At 44.9% G+C, this 24,978-nt stretch overlaps 1 protein-coding gene and 1 pseudogene across 1 annotated transcript in view; one reads left to right on the forward strand and one right to left on the reverse strand.

The window, feature by feature from the left end:
- Window positions 1–24,978, forward strand: part of KAT6A (lysine acetyltransferase 6A) — a 75,196-nt gene that overhangs the window by 34,439 nt on the left and 15,779 nt on the right. Inside the window, exons 4-13 of the mRNA XM_066639320.1 lie at window positions 1,354–1,469; window positions 3,202–3,283; window positions 4,261–4,396; window positions 6,813–7,129; window positions 8,100–8,218; window positions 14,560–14,675; window positions 16,609–16,750; window positions 18,012–18,173; window positions 20,635–20,728; window positions 24,274–24,505. Of these exons, the coding sequence (XP_066495417.1) occupies window positions 1,354–1,469; window positions 3,202–3,283; window positions 4,261–4,396; window positions 6,813–7,129; window positions 8,100–8,218; window positions 14,560–14,675; window positions 16,609–16,750; window positions 18,012–18,173; window positions 20,635–20,728; window positions 24,274–24,505 (1,516 nt within the window). The remainder of the gene's footprint in view (window positions 1–1,353; window positions 1,470–3,201; window positions 3,284–4,260; window positions 4,397–6,812; window positions 7,130–8,099; window positions 8,219–14,559; window positions 14,676–16,608; window positions 16,751–18,011; window positions 18,174–20,634; window positions 20,729–24,273; window positions 24,506–24,978) is intronic.
- Window positions 3,452–3,568, reverse strand: LOC136662641 (5S ribosomal RNA; annotated as a pseudogene).

Raw genomic sequence — 24,978 nt, forward strand, 5'->3', positions numbered from 1 at the left:
TTAATTAGTGTCTGTACTAAAAACAGTTTTTGCTATGCTAAGTATACATACTGTATATTCTATGTATGTATACTGTGTTTTTAATACTTACTATGTTTTTAATAAATTGGGGACTGTATAGTTCTTAGGTAACAATTACTGGGAGGTTATTTTTCAGGATCTGGCCTCAGGTAAAATCAGACAAAACAGAAAACAGGACTTATCCGAGGGTCATAGAAAATTCCATGATTTTGGCTCCAAACCTGCCCTCGACTTATCTGTGAGGTCGACTTATAGGCGAGTATCTGCAGTGTCTGAATCTGGAGTGCCAAAGTTGGTTCAGGCATCAGGATGTGCAACTTGGCATGGATGATGTCCAAGAGATGCCCACAATAGTTGTCCTAGGCCCTTCAGTTGGCTGTTGCTGTATTTGTGCTTTTCTCCAAATGTTAAGTCAACAGGGGAGTTGGAGCTCTCCAAAGTCCTGTAAACCCAAGTAAGCACCTTGCTCCAAAAAAAGGAATAAAGTCTTAAAATACCTCTCTGCACAAGCTGGCCATCCTGAGCTCTGCCTCCCTATCCTTGTACCCTCCACTGGCTCTCCATTGCGTTCCTTCAGGACTGTTGTCAACACTGATGTGCAGAACTGGGGAGTGTGATATTCTGGGTGTGGGAAGACTTGCTTGTCAAAGGACTTGGAAGAGCCTCCAGCTCAGTGGGTACTGGCTCTGGGGTCTCTTGGCTGGCAGACTCAGGTGCTGAGGCCTGAGACTGGATCCAGGGCTTGTCCTTCTGTCCTTAATACTCCCCTCCCCTTTGAGTTACTGCCAAGGGCAGAGGCTGTGACAAAGATTGCTGAGTTCTGGTTCTGATATTCTACTGCCACGGCCATATCTGGGTTTCTTGAGGCAGATACTTGAGGCACCAGATAAATGTGAAACCAATATGGCTAGAGTGCATGGTGGGACCAAAAAGATTGTGTTCACTGCAGACACTAGTGTGCATCTGTGTACAGTCTTAAGGTGCTCTTGTGCAAGAGCCTGTTCCTTCTCTAGACGTTTGCTGCCAAACTTGGAGGAGTTGCCTTGGAAGAAAGTTGAATGACCTGGGAAAACTTGATGTCAGTATTTTTACAGGTTACATCAAGTTTCTCTTTACTCTGGTGCTTTGAGTGCTTGGAGTAGGAAGCCAGCTTTTCTTTCTCAAATTCATCATGTGAGTTAACATCCAGGTGCCACGTGTCAAACTGTTTTAACAGAGGACTGGGGTATTTAAGACATTGGCTGAATTGTATTGGAACCTATACGTTGTGCTTCTCTCCAGCCTGGGCTGCTCCTGCTGTGTATCACTAATGTTTTCACCTTTTTGGCTTAGGTCATCCATCCTGCTTGAAGTTCTCCCCAGAGTTAACAGTTCGTGTGAAGGCCTTAAGGTGGCAGTGCATCGAATGCAAAACATGTAGTTCCTGTCGAGACCAGGGCAAAAATGCAGTGAGTACTTTGGGGTGCGGTGGGTGTGGGTATGGTGGATGACCAATGATCAATTGTCTGATTGTAGCAACTTCCCCTGGGCCCAGGTTTTATAGATGTAATGAATTCACTCCCACTCATTAATTCGGTACGCCATTCCTTTTATTACGTAATAGCTACAGAAGCATTTGTCAGAAGAAATTAAGCCCACCTTTCAGTAAAATATTCTCAAAGCAGGTTATAAGAATGGTAAAAATGAGTAAAAGCCATAGCAGTTTCAAACAGCAGCAGCAAGTTTGCAAGTCCAGAACAGAGCACTCTCCCAGGTAAACATGCCTAGGATTACAGCTTAATTGGTGTATCCAGCACTTAAAAGCTAATCCAAATGAAAGTCTTCAGAACAAATCAGCCTTTTGAATCTGGTGGATTTCTTTGTAGGGGATGGTTCCATTGCCCTGGATTATAACTAAGAATGTTGTCTTGGCCATTGCTACAAATGCTACAATAGTTGACAATTAGTAATACTTTGTCACTACTAGATCTTGGTGTCTGAAAAGGTATGTGTGGGAGAAGCTGCTCCTGCAGGTATCCTGGCCCCTGGCCAGGTGAGTTAATGACACCATGAACAACTGATAGCCTGTGGGCCACATACAACCTACATACAGTAAAGCTTGTCATCTGTGCCCTTTTACTAGTTACAAAGACCCTTTTATCCTCAGCTAATCTCAGCCTGGCTTTAGAAGGGATGGGCAATGGATGAACTCCTCCAATTGTGTTAATTTCTTATTTTTCTTCCTTCCTCCGGATCAGGCAGGACACCAGTTTGCTTTCAGCCTCAGCCAATTATAGCGCCACTATGTGTGGGAAGGGATCTGCCCTTTCACTTCCTGGGTTTTCCCCACCAGTCAGTCAAGTTACAAGCTGCTGCCATCCGGTGGCGTAGCTGGAGTGGGGCGGAGCACTCAGCCTGGCAGGGATGTGGGTGAGTGGTCCCTCCCTTCGGAGCCTCTGTACAGCTCCGTTTTGCCCCAGCCAGGAATGGCTCAGAAGGGAGGGGCCACTTGCCCCCTCCCTGCCAGGTTGAGTGCTCCGCCCCCCTCCAGCTATGCCACCACTGCCATCTAAGCAGTAGCAGTATGTGGTCTTGTCTTTTTAGCTACTGTACAGTTATTTAGTCGTGTGTTGTTCGTGCCATTAGTTCATCAGTTAAATTAATTTCCTGTAAAGGGGGCATGAAGTTTTAATATATTGTAGCAGTAAGGAAATTGCTTTAGGATCTGTCAAAAGTTAGGATTTCTTTGCAAGACGCGTTTTTTCCCTTGTTCTGCTTGTGACCTTTATATAACTCCTTCCTTTGTGGGCCTGTGTTACTCTCATCTTTGCTGGTTTGATGTCTGTCACCATCTTTTTTTTCTTTTCCAGTTCTTCCCATTAGATTTGAGTCCTAGTTAAAGGCATTTGAGAATAAAAGGAAATAACCATTCTTGGTTGCATTAACCCCCTAAGTTTTCATATTTGTAAAAAATTTGTTTCAAACTTTTATATTGCCCTTCCACTGAGGAGCTCAGGGTGGTGTACCTTCCCTCCTTTTGTCTTCGCAACAACCCTGTTTGGTAGCTGAGACTGACTGGCCCTAGGTCACACAGGAAGCTTCATGACTGAGTGGGGATTTGAACCTGGATCTTCCAGGTCTAACTCTTGAACCATTACACCATCCTGGCTTACATTAACTGGAAACATTTCTCCTCTGCAGGATAACATGCTATTTTGTGACTCATGCGATCGGGGCTTTCACATGGAGTGTTGTGACCCTCCTCTGACAAGAATGCCAAAAGGTAAGTGGGGGTCGTGGGTTGAAGGTTGGTGCAGGGAGAACATTCACGTAATTGGCATTCCCTTTGAAGCTTCATCTGTGCCTGAAGAATTCTGAATCGCTGCTAACCTTGCATCCTTGTACCGCTAGTGGTGGTTGACAACCTTCAGTCTCGAAAGACTATGGTAGAAGCCTACAGCACCCGGTATTCCTAGGCGGTCTCCCATCCAAGTACTAACCAGACCTGACCCTGCTTAGCTTCCGAGATCAGACGAGATCGGGCATGTGCAGGGTAACAGTTGCTGTCTAACACTAGTTGATGACCCAGTAAACGTGACTATCTGTTTGTGTGATATTGTAGCTAAGAACATGCGCTGTGACGTAGGAGGACTGGGTTTAATCTTTGTCATGAACTCCCTGTTAACCTTAGGAGGAACACTTACGAGGTAGTTAGCATTGGATTCCCCCTCCCACCTCTAATAAACTTACAGAGCAGTTGTAGGAATAACTGACAGGCTTCACAGGTTGGTAAAGTGCCCTGGCCCTCCAGCAGGGAGAACACTTGCTACCCTCAGACAGATTCTTGCTTGTGTTGTGGAGAAACCAGAGTGTCCTGCTTTCTTTTCCTCAGATCAGTGCAAGTGACAGAGCTGAAGTCAGAGGCAGATGTTTCCTTATTTGTACTGAGATTTGGATTGATTATAAACACAAATCCTGCTGTTTCTTACCTTCTACAGACCGCATCACAAGTGGGAAATCCCTGCCTCTCTCTGAAACCCTCTGCACTTGCTAGAGAACTGGGAGAGGAGAGGGACGATGGCAGTGTCCAGTAGAGCCTGACTTGTAAGGCTTGCACAATATCTGTGGCCTCCTGATTACGGTGAAGTACCTTGGATGTTCGGCCAGGGCTGCATACATGCTATGGGGATAGTTTTCTGTTCTTTGGAACTAGCATGCTAGCGTCAGTCCACTGATATGATGAATTTCTTTGCATTACAGGCATGTGGATATGTCAGATATGTCGGCCACGTAAAAAAGGAAGAAAGCTTCTACATAAGAAGGCAGCACAGATTAAGCGGCGCTATGCCAACCCAATAGGACGTCCCAAAAACCGATTAAAGAACCAAAATGCAACGTAAGTTGTCCAAAAGCTGTGTGTGGGTGTAAATAAGAACCTGTGCTGTTTTGCATTGGAGCTGTTCTTCCTTACTGAATCTGTTGGCACTGTGTATCAGTAAACATGTTTTGGATTCAGTTCTGTCCAAATTATTCCTTGGATTTCGCTCTTAAAGAATACACCAGGCCAGTATTCTGTGTTTTAGATTTTTTGGGTCCTTTAATACTTGGACTTTCAAGAACATAAAATTAAAAAAAAAAACAACACAAGCGAATTACTTGTGAAAGAACTCTGACCACTCAGTATAGGCAGGCAGAAGATTAGTGGCGGGTTTTTTCTTGTGGATTTCGAGCAATCCAGTGCCTGATTAAAGGGGAGAAGAACTGCTATTTAATGTGAGTGGAAGTAACTTGGATAAAAGCCTGAACATTCAGTTTTTCTTTGACAGCTTTGAAACTGTAGCTGGGTATGTCTCCTGCCCCTCAGGCCTTCCTAGTCTCTCTCCGCTTTGACTGGCAGAACAGAGTTCACTGACTGATGTACTGCTGCCACTGGAAAAAAACACCTGTTGCTCTGCCATAGCTGCACGGTCTCAAGATTCTCTCTGCATCCTTGAAATCCAAGCCCTGCTTGGATTGTTGCTTTCCATATTTTGGACCTAAATATGTGCACAATCCATGTTAGTTTTGCCTTTTGAATAGCTAGGTGCTTGTCAGTTTCACTCTGGAGCGCCATGCCAAAAAGAACTGGAAAGCTATTTGGTGAAAGGATATGATATTTGTCAATTCCAAGACTATGCTCCTGTGAACCAGAAGAGATTGAGTTCTTGCATTTGAAGTTGTAAATAGGTGTGTAGTTTCCAAAAAACTAATGAGATCCACTCATTATCTTAAAGTTAAGGAATACTTTTATTAGCACCAACCCCAAAGTAACACAGGATCACACAACAAGCTTTTGAGTCACTCTTCTTCGAGTGAAAAGGTAAGCAAAAGGGCAGGGGGAGGAAGGAAAAGGAAGGATGCTGTAGGTGACCCAGCTGTCACTCAGAGGTAGAATTGAGAGGTTTTGATGTAGACCAGTACTTTCTAAATATTTTACATTGCAATCCTATGCATGTCTAGAATTGCATGTCTTGGAAGTAGGCCCCATCAAATTCAGTGGGATTGAAACTTTCAAGTGTGCAAGAAAAACGTTAAATTGCTGGATACCCAAACAACTGGTTGATTGTATGCTTAGTTAATGCCCTGTCTAGCTGCTTTTCTTTCCTTTTTAACATACATGTCAGTGGTTCCCAAACTATTTAGCACAGGAACTAACTTTTTAAAACAGTTTCAGGACCCACCTAAACTAAAGGTGACTAAGTTAGGAGACTAAGGGCGCAATCCTGGCATAGCTGTGCCAATGGGACATGTACTGCAACCTGCAGTTGGGTGTCACTCACAGAGGCCTCCAAAACAAGGGAATGTTTGTTCCCTTACCTCAGAGCTGCATTGCCCTTATGTCAGTGCTGGAAAGCACTGACATAAGGGGTTAGGATTGTGCCCTAAAAAAATTTCATTTACCAGCTGCTCAAGCCTTGGTTTTAATTCTTTTTACTGTGGGGATGGGGTTCCTTCTGGAGCGTTTGAGCTCCATGTCCATCAGGTCGGAACCATTCTCATGGCCTTGTGTTCCCCTTTGCCTACCCTTGGAAGTGGACTGAGGCACATTTCACCTGCTTGCAAATAATCACACCTGTGGCCCAGTTTCACTTTCCATAGAGTGCAATATATTTTCTCAGCTGTCATCTTGTCAATTTCATGAGTACCAACAATCAGATTGCAGCGGGTTGTGACTCATGGTTTGGGAAACACTGATATATGTTAATTTTTATTTTTCTAAAAACAAGTTAAAGGATGATATGTTTTCTTTTTAAGTAAAAAAAAATACAACCATGTATAAAAACATTGCAAAAAACGACTGCATTATAAGAAAAAGTACTTGGGTCAAACTCAGGTCACAGTTTGGGTAACAAAGTATAGAAGACTTAGATTGCAATCCTATCCATGCTTACCTGGGAGTAAGCCTCACTGATTATAATGGAACTTACTTCTGAGTAGACATGCATAGAATTGGGCTCTTACATGAACGGTAACAAATTAAAAGTTTATACACTTGTAGTTAGGAAGTGTAGTTTTCACTCCCGGATTGGCCTTTTCAGCCACACTAGACGCTGTGCCAGAACCACCTTTCAAAATACCATAGTCTTTTGAGACTGAAGGTTGCCAATACAAATAGGAAGTGGATTTTAATTTGGAGGGAGAACTTCAATATAAGATGTAAAGGGGAACCATGTTGCCTTTTGGTTGGGTCTTTAGCCTGCCTTACCTGTTGAGTTAACCTGTACCTAAGCATAAACAAATCTTCATCCCCCCCCCCCCCATTATTTGTTCAGATCAAAAGCCCCCTTCAGTAAAGTTCAGACGGGACCTGGTCGAGGCCGGAAGCGCAAGACTCCCCTATCCAACCAGTCAACTTGCTCTTCGGAAGGGAGTTACCTGGAGCGAATTGATGGCCTGGAATTCTGCAGAGATGCCAGCACCACCTTGAAATTCAACAAGAAAACCAAAGGGCTCATTGATGGCCTTACCAAATTCTTCACCCCCTCTCCTGATGGGCGTAAAGCTCGTGGAGAAGTGGTGGACTACTCTCAGCAATATAGAATCAGGAGAAAGAATGATAGGAAATCGAGCACTTCAGACTGGCCTGCAGGTGAGCTGACACTGTGGATGGTATTCACTCTCCTGTTCCCTTTGAATTTCAGTCACTTTCAGTTTTGATAATAGGTTCTAAAGAGTCCTCTGCTTTATTTTTGATTAGCAGTTTAAAAAATAATTGCGAACAATTGACTTTTATATTTGGAGCACTGGAACAGAGCTATTGATTTGCCTGGGTTTACTCTGCAATTTATTACATCATTCAGACAGTAGTACCTCAAGAAGCAATTTTCAACCTTGTCTTGGTTCTAACTGGAACCATTGGAGCCTCTGTAGATAAGAGGCCATTTTCCAAAGGTGCAGTATTCTGCTGTTGAAAGGAATTGTGGTGGATGCAGTATAGGAGTTAGGCCTCCGAGCTCAGGTGCTTCCATGGTCTAGGATGTAATCCCTTTTGCTAAAGCTAAGGTTAGTGTGGGTAGAGTACAGTGGGCCTTCGGTATCTGCTAGGGAACTGTTCCAGGACCTCCCATGGATACCGAATTCTGTGGAAAATGAAATCTGCGGGGGAGTTGCTTATCACAGTTGCTTATCTGAGGCCATATCCGGCCCTCCAGAGATTGCACATGGCCTCCCTGTGCCTCAGAACACCTCTGGATGCAACCAAAAGTTGCTGGTGCAAACTGGGAGGCCTTCTGAGGCCCTCCAGCCATGGGCTCAGTGTCTGTGAATATTCTAATCTGTGGATGTCGAACCCATGGATAAGGAGGGCCCACTGTATACTGTAAGGTGAATAGGGCACTAGTTGGGTAAGTGTATGAGAGCATTTGTTTAGTACATTTTATCTTAATAGTTCTGTACTCAGAACCCCCTGTCCCACAAAAACTCTGACTTCCCCCTTGTTCAGAAGATTATTTATTCATATTTATCTCAGACCCCCTCCCCAATTTCTTTGCTTTACATGCTGTCCAGTTTCTGGATCATTCATAAGCAAATTCCAACAGTGTTCTTTGTATTGTTTTCAGACAATCAAGATGGCTGGGATGGAAAACAGGAAAATGAAGAATGGGTTCTAGGAGGCCCAGATGTCATGACAGAGAAAGATATGGAGTTGTTCAGAGACATTCAGGAACAAGCATTGCAGGTAAACTGAATGGAACTTGCATGCAAAAGATCACAGCAGGGATGGAAATGTTGCAGTTACTATGGTGTATTACGGGGTGCGCAAGTCCCAGGGCACTTACTGCAGTTGTGCTAGGGAGAACTTAGGCAAACGGTCTTACACCAGATTCTTTGAGCATCAGGGGTTTCTAATAGAGGAGGTAATGGGGAGTGACACTGATTCAAGAGAGGCAGTTGTGAGAAAGCCTTAAGAGGTGGGGTGGGGGTGAATGATGATGACTGAGGCTGCAATCCTAACCACACTTTCCTGAGAGTAAGCCCCATTGAACAAAATAGGACTTACTTCTGAGTAGACCTGGTTAGGATTGTGTTCTAAGGAATCTCCATTCTAGCAAGGCTTCCATGGTAAGGAAATAAACTGGTTTTGTTTGTTTTGAAATTGTTACGGAGTTTGTAATTTTCTCTGGTTCCAGGTTTACTGTGCATTTCTTACCCCCCCCCCCCACCATGCTCAATTCTGTGGGGTCTTCCTTGAGATTCATGAGCAGAGCTCACTGCTTTGTCATTCGATGAAATTCTGCAGCTCAATGCAGAAACATGGCAGTCTATAGGATGTTCCATGTTTGTCTGTGAATCTGTTGGCTGCTGCTTCTTGAATTGGCTGTATCGGTGCAGTTTGGAGGAGCCCTCTCTCGAAGCTGTGAGGGAGGGTTATAGGCTGTTTGCAGGACCTGTGACCCTTTGTCTGGAAGACTGAAAAGAGGAAAAACTGCAGGGCTAACACTTAGGTAGAAATATTTGTGGTATTTCTGTGACAGGCTCAAAGGTCCGACAGCTGCAGGGTGGAGAGTTTTTTAACCAGCAGAAGATAACTTTCTGATGTATTTAGGATGACTTCAACCATCTAATACTGTTTAGTGTCCAAAGGAAAGTGGAAAACTATAGAGCCACTTGCTCTGGGGCTTTGAAGCAGCTCCCAGTAAGCTCATGCTTTAGCATTTGATGCCAAGTAACTATCTTTGCTATGACTTCGTTTAATTGGTTTGTTTGGCAGGGATTGGGTTAAACTCAGCTGAGTTGCTGACGCAGCTGGTAGCCAGGTAGAGCGAAGGGCTCCACCTGAGCAAGTGGGAATGCACTGCGCAAAGGTGCAAGATTGACTGGTTGAGTTGCTGGGGAGAGGCTGAATCTGCAAGAAGGGAGCGGTCCAGGGCAGTGGGCAGCCGGTGTGGGAACTGTGATCTGTTTTGATGGGAGTTGGGGCTGTTGGGATGTGCAAACAGTTGTATTGGAACTGGGACTCCGCCTTTATCTCTGGCATTCACCTGGAGGAGAGCTCGGCGGCCTTTGGGAAAACTCCAGCACACGGGGCACTGCCACAGGTGCGGTCTTCCTTGAAATGTCTCTATAGAAGTCCTGGGCTGTTCTGTTGCAACCACCTGCAAGCTGAGTAATTGCAGCTCTGTGTGTCTGTCTTGGCTGGAGTTAGGGATTCCATTCTGTTGTGGTTTTGTCACTGTGTGGATTTTCATAGATATTGTGTATCCCTTGTTTCCTTTTTTGAAGTGGTGCCTTGGTAAATTGCCTCCTGTCAGTAGGTGAAATTCTTATGCTTCCTAATCCTTCTTCTATAGCAGGTTGGTTGATTGTACTCCTGCCATTGCTACTGGACAGTTACCAGCGTCACAGGTGGTTCTTAATTTAGCTATTGAGTATTTTTTTCCCCTTTCTGGCAGAGGATATCTTAAATCTTAGAGAGAGGTAAATTGGCTGTTTCGCCTTCGCATCCTTCCCCTTAGGAAAACCTGGCCAATCCCCCTGGTTTTTTCCAAAAAAAGAAAAGAGCCCAGGGAGTCAATCAGTGAACTGTGGCAAAGAGGTGATGTTCAGAAGAAATGAACTAGCTGTTGTGCACAGATATTAAATGATAACCATGGGCGGGGGGAATTGTTTATGAAGAGGTACACCAGGCTGTATTCTTGGTACAATACAAAGTCAGAACAAGATAAGGTTCTGTGTAGAAGGCCTTTTCTCTTATTGCTTATTAAAAGGAGAAGAAGGATTAAATAGAAATTGTTGGGGAAAAATAGCTCTGAGTAAATACGCATGTATAACTTTATAGGATTTACCTTTCTGGATCCAGGCTGAGAAGTTCAAAAGGATTGCCTGCTTCCATGTGATGTAGCCTTTCCATGAAGATCTTCCCAAGGCCTTTTTTTTTGCATACCTGTGCCTGCTGAGGGGTGGCTGGGATGCACCTGAGTTTCTCCTCTGTAGCACTCAGACCCAGGAACTCCCCCCCCCCCCCCGAGGCCTGCCTGGCTCTCTCTAAGTCTTCAGACATCTTGCAAAAACATGGTGGTCTCACAAGATCTTTGAACTGAAGTGATCTGTGTGGGAGAGAGTTTTGCTATGCTTCTGTTTCAACTTTGCCCTTTCTGTTTCATTTTTTTCTGTTTTTTTTATTGTGTATTCTGCATTCATTGTTTTGTGAGCCACTTGGCTGCAACTATGAAAAAAGGTGGCATACAAAACAAAATAAGTTCCATCTTGTTCTGCACCTTGTGTTCTAACAGTAGCTTGGAACGTCTTGCAGAGTGTGAGGAAGGCAGCCATTCCCTTTTCTCCAATGTTTGGGGTATGAGGCTCACTACCCTGGCCATTTAGCTTTCATGGCTAATAACTACAGGTGTCTAAAAATGGTTTTATTTTTTCGCAGGTTTTGTGATTTGAAAGGCAGAAAGCAGCAGTATGTGTTTTTATTCCAAGTTCTCATTTTTATTTTAAACACTTTAAAAGTGTACTTGGTAGTTGATCTGTTGTCAGCAGATGCAGCCACAGTATTGTTTCTAACTGGAAAAGTAATCTATTTTAATTTCTGGAAAATATCTTAAACACCAAAATGCAGTGTTTTGTGTTTTTATTTGTGTTTAAAATAATGCAAAATGCATTGTTTCGTGTTTTCATATGTTTTTAACAAAAAAAAAACCCAAACCCTCTACTAATAACCATTGATAGAGAGATCCTCAAATCCTTTCAAAAGACATTATTGCATTTTGAGAATACTGAGTTCTAACAATCACATGTTGCATAAATGAGATAAATACTGTAGTATCTGGCAGTACCTAAGCTGGCCATCAGTTCCTGTTTAGTACTTTTGAATTTTGAAATTAAATTAGAAGCACACTGATTCTTCTCTGGAAGTGTCTGATCAGCTATATGTCTCTCATTGCCTTGTGTTTGAGGTGAAAACTGTAGCCATTTGGAGATCAAGTCTCCACATTATTTTAATGTTTCTGCTCAGTGTGCTGAGTGAAAAGCAACGTAGATCTTGGTAGGAACAAAAGGAGGAAGTTGGCGCCTTGATCAGATTGGAGCTTTTGTGAGATCTAGGAAAGGAACTTAAGAAAAGCCCTGGTGGATGAGGCCCAAAGTCCATCTAGTTCAGCATCCTGTTTCCCACCTGCCTCTGGGAAGCCCATCAGCAGGACTGAAAGGCAGGCTTCTTTCCCACCATTGCTCTTCTGCAGATGCAACAGCTGCTTGAACCTTGAGGTAGCACACAGCCATCTTGACTAGTAGCCATGGATAGACCTCCCCTCCGTGAACTTCCCAACTCCTTTCAGTCCATCCTAGCAAGTGGCCATGCTCGTATCTTGTGGCAGTGAACTTCATGGGCTAATTACACACTGTGTGAAGAAGTTCCTCCTTTTGCCTTTCATAAATCTGCCACCAATCCAGTTTCATTGGATGCCTCCGATTCTGCTGTTAGACTAGACTGCTGTTGTAGTAGATGACCTTGTGGGTCCCCTCTGACAACATTGTTCTCTCTTCCACACTTTGCATAATTTTATGTCTCAGTCATATCCCCATTGCTGCTTTATGCAAGTGAAAAAACTCCAACCGCTGTAGTCTGTCTTTGTAAAGGTGTTGTAGTCATTTGATCATTTTGGTAGCCTTCTTTTACGCCTTCTTCCCATTCTCCATTGTCCTTTTTGAGGTATTGAGCCAAGGGCATGGTTACTTTCAAAGTAGTGATTGGGGGACCCCGTGCGTATTCTTAAATGTTAGAGGGCTGGTTCATATGTTTCATGGATGAGCCTTGTGCTCCTCTTCCCCTTCTTCCCTCATACTCTTCAGTGCATTGAGTGAGTTCTACTTTGTGCAAATCGTAATTTGCAATTGCACCCAAGTTGGCAGGCTACAGTCCACCCTTGCCCTCCAAGCCAGGTGTGCAAGCTATAGTTTGAAGGTGAATTGAAGGTCCTGGCTTGGAGGGCAAACACAAACCACAGCTTGTCTGTATCTCTGTAATTACAAGTAGTGGCTTGTGCTAAAGAGGAAAGTAACTTGCTGAATTGATGAATGCCAGGAAGAAACCTATTATTTATTCTTCACGTTTTTATGCCGCCTATCCTCCAAGGAGCTCAGGGTGGTGTACATGATTCCTTCCCTCTTATTGCTCTTGCAACAACCCTGTGAGGTAGGTGAGCCTGAGAGATTAAGACTGCATATTTTTTTTCAGCTAGAAACTAGCAAGAAGTGATGTCAGTAGCATGCCTCTAGCATGCTTCTAGCTTGATTAACAAACGTCAGGCTTACATCAGAGTGCAATGGTGTCAAACTTGCATGCATGGAGTTTGCCATGTTCAATACCTTTGAACTTGAAAGAAAAGTTGCAAGCATGGCAAGTGTGCTAGAAGTTAAAAAATGTACGTGACCGTAGTGTGCTGGGAGGAGATTGACATCCATGTCACCAGTGCTACTGTCACTGCTAACTGAAAAATGTATGCAGCCAGTGACTGACCCAAGGTCACACAGCAAGCTTCATGACTAAGTGAGAATTTGAACCTGGATCTTTCAGGTCTGAATCAAACACCAGAATCAATGTACCATCCTGGCTCTTATACTTAGAGCTCGTCCTTGTTGTACCAAACCATAGCATGGCATTGTGTCTGAAGTGAGCCTGTGGTTGACTCACCACTGGGAAACCCAACACCTTTCTTCCGGTATCTAAGCATTGGGAGGCTCCCTGACAGCTCCTGGAATAGCAAAAGGGAAAACAGAGACAAAAGGCACTCGAGAAATGGCTTCGGCCAGGAGTTTTTGTCCTGCCTAAGCTGAACTAATTGGTCCATACTGAGAAACCATCTGCACTGACTCTCCGGTCAGTGGATCAGATGGATACGTGGGCATGGGTGAGGGGAGGGGGAAGGTGAGAACTGGGTCCTCCAGTATCCGCTCAAATACTTTTAGCTCTAGGCTTCTGCAAACTCCTCAAAATAGATAACACTTCTGACACTCAGCACCATACCAGAAGCTCAGTGTGAACACAAACTGGGACATTAGGGCTAGTTTTAAAGGGCTAGTTTTAAAAGGTTTTAAAAATTTAGTTTTAAAAAAGGGCTAGTTTTAAAAACTGGGACATTAGGCTAGTTTTAAAGGGCTAGTTTTAAAAAATGCCACTGCTTTGAAAACTTCCTGGGTTGTATGCTGAGAAAGTTAGTCATAATTAATTCTTTGTAGACTATCTAAAGGGGAATGCAGGGGACAGAGAAGAGACTGGGGAAGGGGTGGAGGAAATAAAACAAAAAGGAAACGCCTTCTCCAAGGTCATGTATGAAAGGAAACAGTGAAAGTCAGAGTTATGTACAAGCTGGGGAGTCTGAGGACTCCCAACTTCAGCTGTCCCCTTTTCTTAACTGCAGTTTCTTTCTGCAGCAAAAGAATAGAATTCTTTTAACTATCCATTTATTTCTGAAGGAGTTGGGTTTGTTTGTGTTTTCCTTTTTGGTGTTGATTCAACAGTCCAGTGTTAAAAATGGATATGCCCCCAGAGGAGTGCTGTTTCTTTCTGTATAAGAAACAGAGACATAAGAATGTTGCTGTCTGTATGAGTTGGTGGTGGTATTAACTCTGCTTTTGATTTTTAAAAAAGCAAAATAAGAACCTCTTTGCCTCTTGGTGACGGTGACTTGAGCATTCAAAACCATTGGTCGCTGCTAAATGGATTTTGGTCACAGTAGGAGTTGCCATCTGTCGTGGACGCGCTTGGGTATATACACTTGTGCCTTCTATAATTTTCAGAGGGCAGCTATTTATGCAGTTCTGTGAAGAAGACATCATATTGTTTAAGATCATTGTTAAAAGTCAGGCACCAGCTTTAGGAATTATTGCCTTTAGCAAGTGATTGAAGGTGACTTATTGGGATTACTGTTCTCCGAGCGCACCTGGCTTTCTAATCCTCTTGCTTCTCTGCAGAGGGGAAACCTTGGCTGAAATGAAGCTGCTGCTTCTTTGTTGGGCTCTTGAATCTGTTAAGTAGCATGTTTTAACGTTGAGGAATGCCCCTTTCTTTTACAGAAAGTAGGAGTGACGGGAGCCTCTGATCCACAAGTCCGCTGTCCGTCAGTTATTGAATTTGGGAAGTATGAAATCCACACCTGGTACTCCTCTCCATACCCGCAAGAGTATTCCAGGTATGAGCGCCACATCCTCTCTCTTCTGTACTTTGTGTCATGCAGCCAAGGGTCTAGCTCAGAGATGGCGAACCTGTGACATGCGTGTCAGAGGTGTTGTGCCATGATATTTTGGGTGACACGCCAGCATTAACCAACACCCGACAACAACTATTCTCCCTGTTTGAGTCGCCAAAGATACCAAACAGACAAAAGTACGAGAAATATATGGTCCTGCACCCATGGCATGCTTTAATATGATTTCACCAAATTGGGACCCACTCCTAATGGGGCCCAGTGCTAGGTTTGTGGCATACAATCATCAATTAGCTGCTGGCTGGCAGTTCCACATGCTTCTTGTCTGCCCTGGAGGCTATTAAAGTTCAGGGTGCACGCATGATGATCTCCTCAGTTTGCCCCTCCTTCAGTTTTGTGCTGTCCTACCCTCACATGCTTGCAGATCTGACCAGCAAATGCCACTGCTGCCAACCCACCAGAGGTTTCCCACCTCTTCCCCTACTCAGTCCCACCAAGCAAAGAGAAGTGGTATGGAGGAGGGAGGCAATCTGTACACGATACACCAGTAAGTCAAAGGAAAGGGAGGTGGGGGTGCCTATGTTCCCCCTCCTTAGTCATAGGGGGGAGGGCGGCTGCTTGTCTACCTACTTATGGGAGCTCCATGCTCATCCTCTCTACCCCAGGACTTTGTTTGAACAGGAGCACCACATGGTTCTCAGTGCCCACTGCACCTGTTCATTTCAGAGAGAAGCAGAATAAAGAATTGTTTCTCATTTGTTTGGGGTGTGTGTGTGTGTGTGTGTGAGTGAGAGAGAGAGAGAGAGAGACTGACTTGCCAGCAGAGTCTAGTTATGTCTGCCCTTCCTTTGAAATTGGGACTGCGTGTCCTCTGCAGAAAGCAAATGTGTTACCAGGATAAAATTATGCAGAGTGAGTAAATTTGTTCCTTTGCTTACTTTGCATTGGTCTGTTTCCAGGCTGGAGGTTTCCAATGAATTTTGAGTGTTTTTAGCGAGGACGATGAAATAGGAGTAAAGAGCACGGAAACCTGAGTGAAGTGGCTGCTGTGTGCAGAAAATAGCAGCAGGACTTTGACACCCTGCCCAGCCTCTGCCTTTGACCTTTCAAAAGGCATTGTTTACATAACCAAACATTTCCTCTGCCACCACGAGAGCTAGAAACTTGCTTTTTCAAAACCAACCCCAAACAAGCACAGCCGTCCATTGCTGGGTCCCCCCCCCCCGAACATGCAGAATAGTTGCAGCTCTGCTTAAAACCAAAACTCTGGGATTGGTTCCTGACTGTATGTAGCAATTCTTGAAGAGGCGAGTGCAACTAATCGGAACTGAGGTTGGTGGCAGTGCCAACTTGTGCTGAAATCCTTGGTTTATGAAATAATGTTGTGTGTTGCTGTGTCATCCACCATACTTAAGGTTGGCAATAGTCAGAAGAATAGTTGGAATTTATCTTTCTCTCTACATATGTCTTGAAACTGGAATGGGTAACTGCTAAATACATAACTGCCAGTGGCATTAAAGAAAGCAAAGCAAGACTGCAGAGGGACCTGCAAGTTCAGCTTCTAGCTGGAGCTGGAATCCTACTTATTGCTATCTGTGTCCAAAGTTACGCAGTTTCTTACCCAGTGATGGGCACCCATGGCAGTGTTATAGGCTGGAGGTAATCTGAAGAGGCTGCCCTGTCTCAGTAACGGGCTCCCCCAGAATGAGTCGATCCAACTCCCTGGCTTAACCTGTTCTTTGGCCACTGCTTCCTGTCTGCCCAGCTGCAATGTGGTAGATCATTTTGCTCTTGTGACTGCCGTGGTGGTGAGAACTGCAGTCATGGACTAATTTGATTTTCCTATATAAATCGTGCAGTCTGTTCTTCTGCACCGGAGACGTTTGTTGAACTCCCAAACATGCTCTTTTTTGTGCAGGCTGCCTAAGCTGTACATTTGTGAATTCTGTCTCAAGTATATGAAAAGCAGAACTATCCTCCAGCAGCACATGAAGAAGTGTGGTTGGTTCCATCCCCCAGCCAATGAGATCTACAGGAAGAGCAGTGTTTCAGTCTTTGAGGTAAGCTGCAGAGATTATTAGCTCCTCCTGTTCAGGCAAGCTCTTACCCTTGCAGAACTAAAGATATGGGACTCAATCTTGTAAGCTTCCCCGGACAGGCTTTCTTGACGTAAATGAGAAATGGCTATAGAGATGCTGTAGGACAGCGATTTTCAACTGGTATGCTGCGGCACATGGGTTTGCCACAAATAGTCCAGCAGTTGTGCCGTGGGAGTTTTGGGCAGGGTAATTTATTAGTAGGGCCATTGGAGATGTGATCCCCCTGCCAGCAGCGCAACGTGCCTTGTCAATTGTTAAAAACCCGGTGGTGTGCCCTGAAAATTTTAGTGCCTGTTAGTGCGCACTGAGAAGAAAAAGGTTGAAAATTACTGCTGTAAGGTGTTGCACTAGTGTACCTGGAGGGAGGTTGGGGGGGCAAGTACCCTGGGATGTCACTGGAGGGGGGGTGCACTGTCACGATCCTTCCCCCCACCCAGTTTCCTCTCTTAGAAGGCCTTTTGAGGGCCAAGAAGGCCACACGTGGTCTCTCTGACCCACAGAAGGCTGAAAAAGTCACTTCTAAGTGACATTTTTAGGCCTGGGAGGTGGCATTTTGTGATCCTGACCCTGAGTGGCGCAGGGGCCAGGATCGCAATTGGGGCATTGTTTCTCAGTGCGTGCTTTTCAGAGCCCCACAACCATTGTCAGGAGTGTAAAGGGTTCAGGAGACCAAAAGGTTTGAGAATCACTGCTCAAGGCATCTCTAGGAAATTTGAGTGGAATTTTGTGTTTCAAGCCCTATAAGTGTAGGAGGTGGGGTAGCAGTGATGGGGACTGGAGAAGTTGTGAGTTGGGGAAAGTTAAGCACCCTAGCTATAAAGTCCCCCTCTCCTTCTGACCTTCCTAAAGTGGTGTGGGTCTCTTAAATGCATATTCCAGAACTCTGTTGCATACAATTTTGCATGTACCGTTAGTGCCCAAGTCCCTTCAATAAGGATGGGCCTCAAGACAGGTCACAAGGAAGGTCACACGTGTCTTGTGCATCTTCGCTGTACAAATATCTATTCAGAAACAGATGATGGGCTTAGGAGCATCTTATAGGGGAGTGAGCATCAAAGTGACCCCTTCTCCATTAGTTAATTCTCTCAGCTCCAGGCCATTAGATGGCTTTTGTCTTCATTGTTTGGCCTAATCCTCCTGGGCTTAAGCAGATTTCTGTGTGGCTATCTGCAAGAAATTGTGCTCTTAACAGTGACTTAAATCTGTTCTCTCTCACACAAAGGTGGATGGCAACGTCAGCACCATTTACTGCCAGAACTTGTGTCTATTGGCAAAACTTTTCCTGGACCACAAGACACTCTATTATGACGTGGAGCCGTTTCTCTTCTACGTGCTGACGCAAAACGATGTCAAGGGCTGCCACCTGGTTGGCTACTTCTCCAAGGTGAGTGTACAGAGATCATCCCAACTTGGGTTTCAGCCTTATAGGGAGATGCTGCTGTCTTGGTCAGTACTGCTTTCTGGACCTCTTCCTTTTAGCCAGAGTTACTGTGGTCATGATTGTGTGAAGTCTGTGCTTTAAATAAAACAAAAAAACCTGCACCAAAATAACCGAAATTTTGCACAGTGGAATGAAAAAAACTGAGTTCTGTGCTCTGTATAAATTATGGAAATGACACATTTGTATTTTTTCCTTATTTTGCGTAATTCTGTTTTGATTCTGCTGGTCATGGGCAGCAGCGCAGTGGATTTGTAAGGTACACCCTGCTTCTGATGGCTGTTGCTAATATTTAACATTATTCATCTTTTTGAATGTGCAAAGCTCTTGACATGTATTATCTTGATGTTAGTACAGCAGCCTTGTAATGTTCAGTATTATTTCCATACTAAGAGGGAATGACTTGCTTAACAACAAACGCCTAGTGTGTTGGTGGTAGAGGCGAGATTCAAACCAGAGAAGTCAAGGCTATTCCTTTATATTGGTTACTGGTCATATGTAACGCTGATCCAGTTTCTTCTTCTCCACAAGGTTTAAAAGCAACTTGGAGGGGCTGGTTTAGAGGTAGAAAATGACCAGAAAGGAAAGGATTAAGATGCCGCTTACCCATGAGAAACCGCAACCTGGGTGACTGCTTTAAGTAAAAACCAAGAAAAATGTCCTGATTTGCAGGTCTCTTCAGTGCTACTTTGCACCAGTTGTCTGTCTTTCTCTTACATTTTAGCAGACATTTCCCCAAATGCTTCCAAGGCACTTATTTCTAATCCTGAGCACTAGAAACATCGTTTTTAAAAACTAAGAGGGAAAAGTAAACTGGGATTTTAAACTGAGTTCTCTACTCAGCGTACGTAAATTTGTGACGTTTGCTTCTACTGAATCAGACCACTGGCCCATTTAGCCAAGTATTGCCTGCTCTGATTGGCAGTAGCTCTCACCCTCTCAGAGTGAAGATGTCGTGTCCCAGTCACATTCAGAGTCGACACTTTTTCTGTGGAATTGTGACACACAAACCCCTGGCTAAGCCTATAGACCTTGTATAAACCAGAAGGTTGTTGAAGTTTCCTCTTTTCTGCCAAGGCTGTTCATGATCACCCTTAATATTTTAAGGCCATAGACCTAAGAAGCACCTTTCAAAATCACTATGACTTGCACCCCAGTTAATCCAGTCAGGATTGAGTTGTAAATCTGATGATAGAAAAATGGCAGTGAACTGAAAGGCAGACTTTAAGAGGATCTAAAATAATTCATGCATAACTACAGGGCTTAAGCAAAAACGTTTCCATGCACACCTCTAATGCAACTGGTAGACTTTTCCGTGTGCTGAACAGCCTTTTAAAATTCTGTGTTGGCAGAGTGTAGGGAACTGAAGCAGTTAATGAGGCCAGTTTTTCTTCTTTCTGCCGTTGAACAGAGTGTATCCTCCAAGGAGCCTGAATTCCAGCTTGGCGGCTCTGAGGGGAGAGGGTTTTAAATGACTTCCTAGTCCCTTGGGTGGCATGGAGTGGAGCTAGTTGGTGAAGTAAACATTAATTGTTACCTCCACCGAGCTCGCGTCTCAAATCAGATGCTGATCTCATTTCAGAGCTTTTGTTTGCAGTGTGGAAAAAGGAACGATTGGGGCTGAGCACAGCTTCAGTGTTCCTCCTGCGGGGGCCGGTCGTAAGGTTTGAAAGTACCATCTTTACTTTCTTGCTCGTCGTTCCCCCCTTTCTCTCCACGAGAAACATAGAGGCTGTTTTACTTGGTAAGCAAACTTCCAATAAAGGAGGCTTGTGCAGCCATAGACAGTGGGCTGCCATCCCCTGTGGCACACATGGGCTGAATATTGATGTTTGTGTTTGGAATGCCTTCCTTGGACAACTGTTTTTGTTTAGCAGGATGCGTGTACCGCTTTAAGGCCAAGGCTCTGAAAGAGCAGCTCTAAGGGGAGGAGCCATCATTCAGTGGGCAGCACACAAGTTCTGCATGCAAAGGATCCTTGGTTCAAGTCTCTGGTTTCTTCAGTTAAAAGTCCCACAGACAGCAGAGCTGGGGAAGCCCCTCTGCGATTGAGACCCTGTAAGGCTGCTGCCAGTCACAAGTGGGGAATGAGACATTAGAGTCTGATGGAGAGTGGTTGGCGCTGTTTGAGGCAGTTACTCCAGGAGAGTTCTCTCTCTCTTGATCCTTCCCCCTTTTCTGGCAGGCGTTTTGTTAGTGGTAACAGCCGTGACTTGATACTGTTCTGTAGTCTTTCATCAGGGACCTGTTTTGAGGCTGATGCACACGATTTCCCCTTTGGGGCTGTAACTGTCTCTCTTCCTAGCATATTCTCTCTGAATTAATTACTTGTCCAGAAGAACCTCTTTTCCATCTCGCTAATCCCTCGCTTTTAAAGTCTTTGCGCTCTCTCCCTCTCTCTTACCAGGAGAAGCACTGCCAGCAGAAATACAACGTTTCCTGCATAATGATTCTTCCTCAGTACCAGCGCAAGGGCTACGGCAGGTTCCTCATCGATTTCAGTAAGCAGCTTCTCCATTTTCTGCCTTGTCTCTGGCTGTGTCCCAAGATCGTCTATGACCCAAAAACGACTTCCCATAGCAGTGGGTCCAGTTATATAGTCGACTTCAGAGGAATTGTTCAGGGCCAGACTAAATGTGACTTGGATTATACTGTTTGGCCTCTGCACACCTGTTGGTTTTCTTTGTGTGGGCTCCTGACCTGGATTGGGACCATGGGGAGGTGGGATTTCTTTTTTTACCCTGGCCACAGTTCCATCTGCGCCCTGATGTGGCTAGTTATCAAAAATAAACAAATAAAACCAACTTTGAGGCTGAATGATGATGTGTCTTAGTCATGCTGGTCTGATCCTGAATCTGCTTCCATTTGGAATTCCAAAAGACAGCTTCCCCCCTCCCTTCTCTGCAGTTTCAGAATGTAACATCCTTTGACCATGGTGCCCTGTTGCGGCAGCACCATCACCCAGCTCTCCTGGGTGCCGCCATCTCTGCAATTCAAGATGGTGGCTCCCAGGATAGCCTGTAAGAAGAGGCCACCAGGTACATTGTGTGGCACCTCTGTGAGTTTGCCCTGGTGCACAGTTTGGTAACCACTGCCCTATTCCTTCTGTTGAAGAACTTATTTTGTCACCCTGCATGCATGCGTGTTCTTCCTTGTCCCCATCGCACCTGCTCAGGGGACACCTGTGCCTGCGGTTCAGCATGCTTCCCACCTTATTCCTAGTTGTGCCAAGAAGAACATATCCCTCATCTGTAAGACTTCATAATTATAAAAAGAGAAACAACGGGTATGCTGGTGTGGTGGTGGTGGTGGTGGGGAGTGAACAGTAAGTTCCAAGGCCCAGTCAGCCACCTGTTCACCCGACTCTTTCAACTTTTAAATGAGGAGGATTCACCTTCGTTTATAATTGAGATGACAACCCCTTGTTCAATCGAGGCTGTCATCTCAATTAAACTAAGGTGCATTCTTAATTGGACAGCTTCCTGTCTGACAATGAACTGGCTTCATGTTTAACCTTAAAGGGATGCTAATTGTTGGGAGCGAACAGAGTGTATCTGTGCTGAATTTCCGGCATAAGCACCCTTTCTTCAGTGATCTTTGAATAATTAATTTCCATCACTCGTCTTGAGAGGGTGGTCCTTTGATTTGCCTCAGTGTTAGATAGTAGAGGCTGAAGTGTGAGTTGAGGCTAGGAAAACTGTCTTTGACTCACAAGGGTCTCTTATGCTGGCTGTGTTTTGTCTTGGGATAACTGACTTTGTAAGCCCGGAATGGAGGGAGCTGATCGAAACAGAATTTTAAAAAACTGGAGATGATGATGAATAATGGGCACGTGACCTGAAGGTCTTGTTGCTGGTGCCCAGTTCCAAAGTCTGGTCATCCTTTGTCAGTGTGGGCTGCAACCTTGAACTACCTGCACACCTACCTAGAAAGTCAAGTTGCAATAATGGCTGGAAGTCTGCTACCTCCCACCCCTTATCTTCATTGTATACTGGGTCATGCCTTCAAGGTTTGACTGCTGTAATATACTTCAGTTGGCATTGCCTTGAAAACTATAGGAAGCAGCCGCTGGCGCATCACCCTGATACGTGCCTGCAGTTGGGTAAGACACTGACTACACGGGTGTTTTGTAACTGACAGCAACTTCCTGTAGACAAGGCTGGTTTTCATTTCTATATCTTATATGTCCTGGTGCCCTATGTCTCATCCTGAGCAGCAAGATGGAACCCTTGGGCTCTAACTGGTGGGCAGCATTCTACAAACATTGGTTGACTTACTCATTGTGATTGCCTCCAAGGCAGCCTCGTTTTCCCTCTTGCAATATGGTGTGGGAGAAAGGAGTTGCTGTGTTCAGCCCAGATGTCCAAAGTACTTCGGCCAAGCATCATAACTCCAGAACAGGAGAGGGAAGCACAGGGAGTGAGGGTGGAAAGGTGGCTGCCAATTGTGGCTGGGCAAGCAGAAGAAGAAATGGCAGGGCTTGGGCTGTGCTTGGCTGAGCTGGATATCTCTGCCAAGTGCAGCCAATCCCTCTGGAGCTGGGAGGGAAATGTGGGGCTGTGCTGCGCTCAAGCGAGGCATCTCAGGTGCATTGGTCAAGTATGAATACAGTAAACCCCTCCCCACTTTTCACTGTCCTTGAGTAGCAGAGGAAAGTGCAGGAGGAATTGAGCACGCTCAGCATAAACATCCAGGGTGCCTCCGCTGATGTGTAACCAAAGCGCACTTGGCTCACCACTCTTGCCGGAGGGCACCAGCCCACTCACCATGGAAGAAGTTGTGACCAAATTTCCAGAGTTTTGGTTCTTACTGCAGCCTGATCACTTCCTCACATAAAGCAGGCCGTACCAGTGGTGTTGGGATGAAGATGAGGTGAGCAGGGGTGGAGAAGAAGAGACAGAGAATGGGACAGATCTGGGTGTAGCAATAGTCATGGTGGTGGTGATGTATGAAAAACATGCACATGATGTCTTTGATACAGCTTGGAGTTCACAGGTGGATTCTAGCTCTGGCAAGGTAGAATGAAACTGTACATTCTGTGTCTCTTGTTTGAATATGAGCAGAGAGTTCTTTGATTTGTGGGAAGTACTGTCATGTCATACGTGTGAAAGTGACTGTGTGGTTAGTCGAAACAAACTGTCTCTATCTCAGAGATAAAAAGCAGATGAGATTCAGGTTTCTAAGCAGTCTTGTGTTGACTTGAAGAGGGTGGGCAAGGCAGATCTATAAACTAATGAGGAATTCCTAGCCCACACAGGCAAGAGGGGCACCAATTATTTGATGTAACTCTACAAAATTGACCATTTTAGTCCTGCAAAATGGCCATTTGGGCCAGCCTTGCTAACAATTTGCTAGTTGGGTAAAATGTTTTCTCCATTAGTATGTGCACTTTATATAGCTCCTTCAGTTCCCCAGAAGTGCTATTGATTATGTGGTCACCAAAGAATTCAAATCCCATCATTTAATGTAGTTCTTGAAATACTTCTCTTACTAATGCTAGGAGAGTTACTATGCATCCTCTCTTACAGACTGCCACCTAGTGGCACTGCCTTATCGCTAGCAAAAGTCAGATACTGTCATCCCTTTGGGTGTGTCCTCAGGGCCTTTGGTTTCCCTGCCTGGCCACTCAGAGCTGTGCTAAAACATTTTCTGATGATTGGAAGGTCGCTTCCTTTCCCTTTTCACCAACAAAGATTCTTGATAGGAGGGTGTCCCTGCTATTGAAGAGTTCTAAATGCGTGTCTGTCGAAAAAAGTTCAGAACGCAGCCAGCCCATGTAACAGTCTTGTTTCTCTTTACGACCTGTATGGAAGGGGAGAAAATGCCAATGAGGTCCAGGGAAGGAGCCGATATAGCCCATTGTGCTATATATATAGCTCCGACATAGCCCTTGTGGTGACAGTGCCATAGACCTTCAGTTCCAACCTGACTCCCCTGCTTTGATCTTCTCCCTCATCTGTAGGGCAGATGTTTCTGTAGCATTGCCTGAGAATAGGACATGGTTTATCTGATGGTGCCGTCTTCATTGGTCTCTGCTTTCTCTCAGGTTATCTCTTATCGAAACGTGAAGGCCAAGCAGGATCGCCAGAGAAACCGCTATCTGATTTGGGTCGTCTCTCTTACATGGCTTATTGGAAAAGTGTAATCTTGGAGTGCCTTTATCACCAAAATGACAAGCAGATCAGCATCAAAAAGCTCAGCAAGCTGACGGGCATCTGCCCCCAAGATATCACTTCGACTCTGCACCACTTGCGGATGCTTGATTTCCGCAACGATCAGTGAGTACAGCAACCCTTTCAAGCCCTGGCAAGTGGTTGGGAGGCCCAGAAACAGCAGGGTCCATGTTGAAAGGGAGGGCTGTGTGCACGTGCCATGTTCAGATACTGGGCACAGAATTCAGTGTGCCAGGCCTGGTGAAATCTCAGAAGCCAAAGTAGTGGCTGGATTAGACTCCATTGGTCAAAGAGTGGGATGCTGAACCCCGTGTAAAACTGCTGGCTGCTGGAAGCAAAATAAGAGAAATTTTTTAAATCTATATGAGGACTCAAAATTCACCTGTTCTTGGCACGGAATTTGGATTTTGGATTAAAGTCAGGAACTTTAGTGTTTTCATGGATGTTTAATAAGCACATACATCATCTTGGTTAGAGTGTCAGACTCCCCAGTCCTAGTCAAAGGTTCAACTCCCTGCCCCAACGGTGAAGCTCATTGTGTGACCTTGGGTCAGTCTCCCATTTTTTTGGCCTAACTG

This window comes from Tiliqua scincoides, chromosome 11 (assembly GCF_035046505.1).
Source record: "Tiliqua scincoides isolate rTilSci1 chromosome 11, rTilSci1.hap2, whole genome shotgun sequence".
NCBI classification, from domain to species: domain Eukaryota; kingdom Metazoa; phylum Chordata; class Lepidosauria; order Squamata; family Scincidae; genus Tiliqua; species Tiliqua scincoides.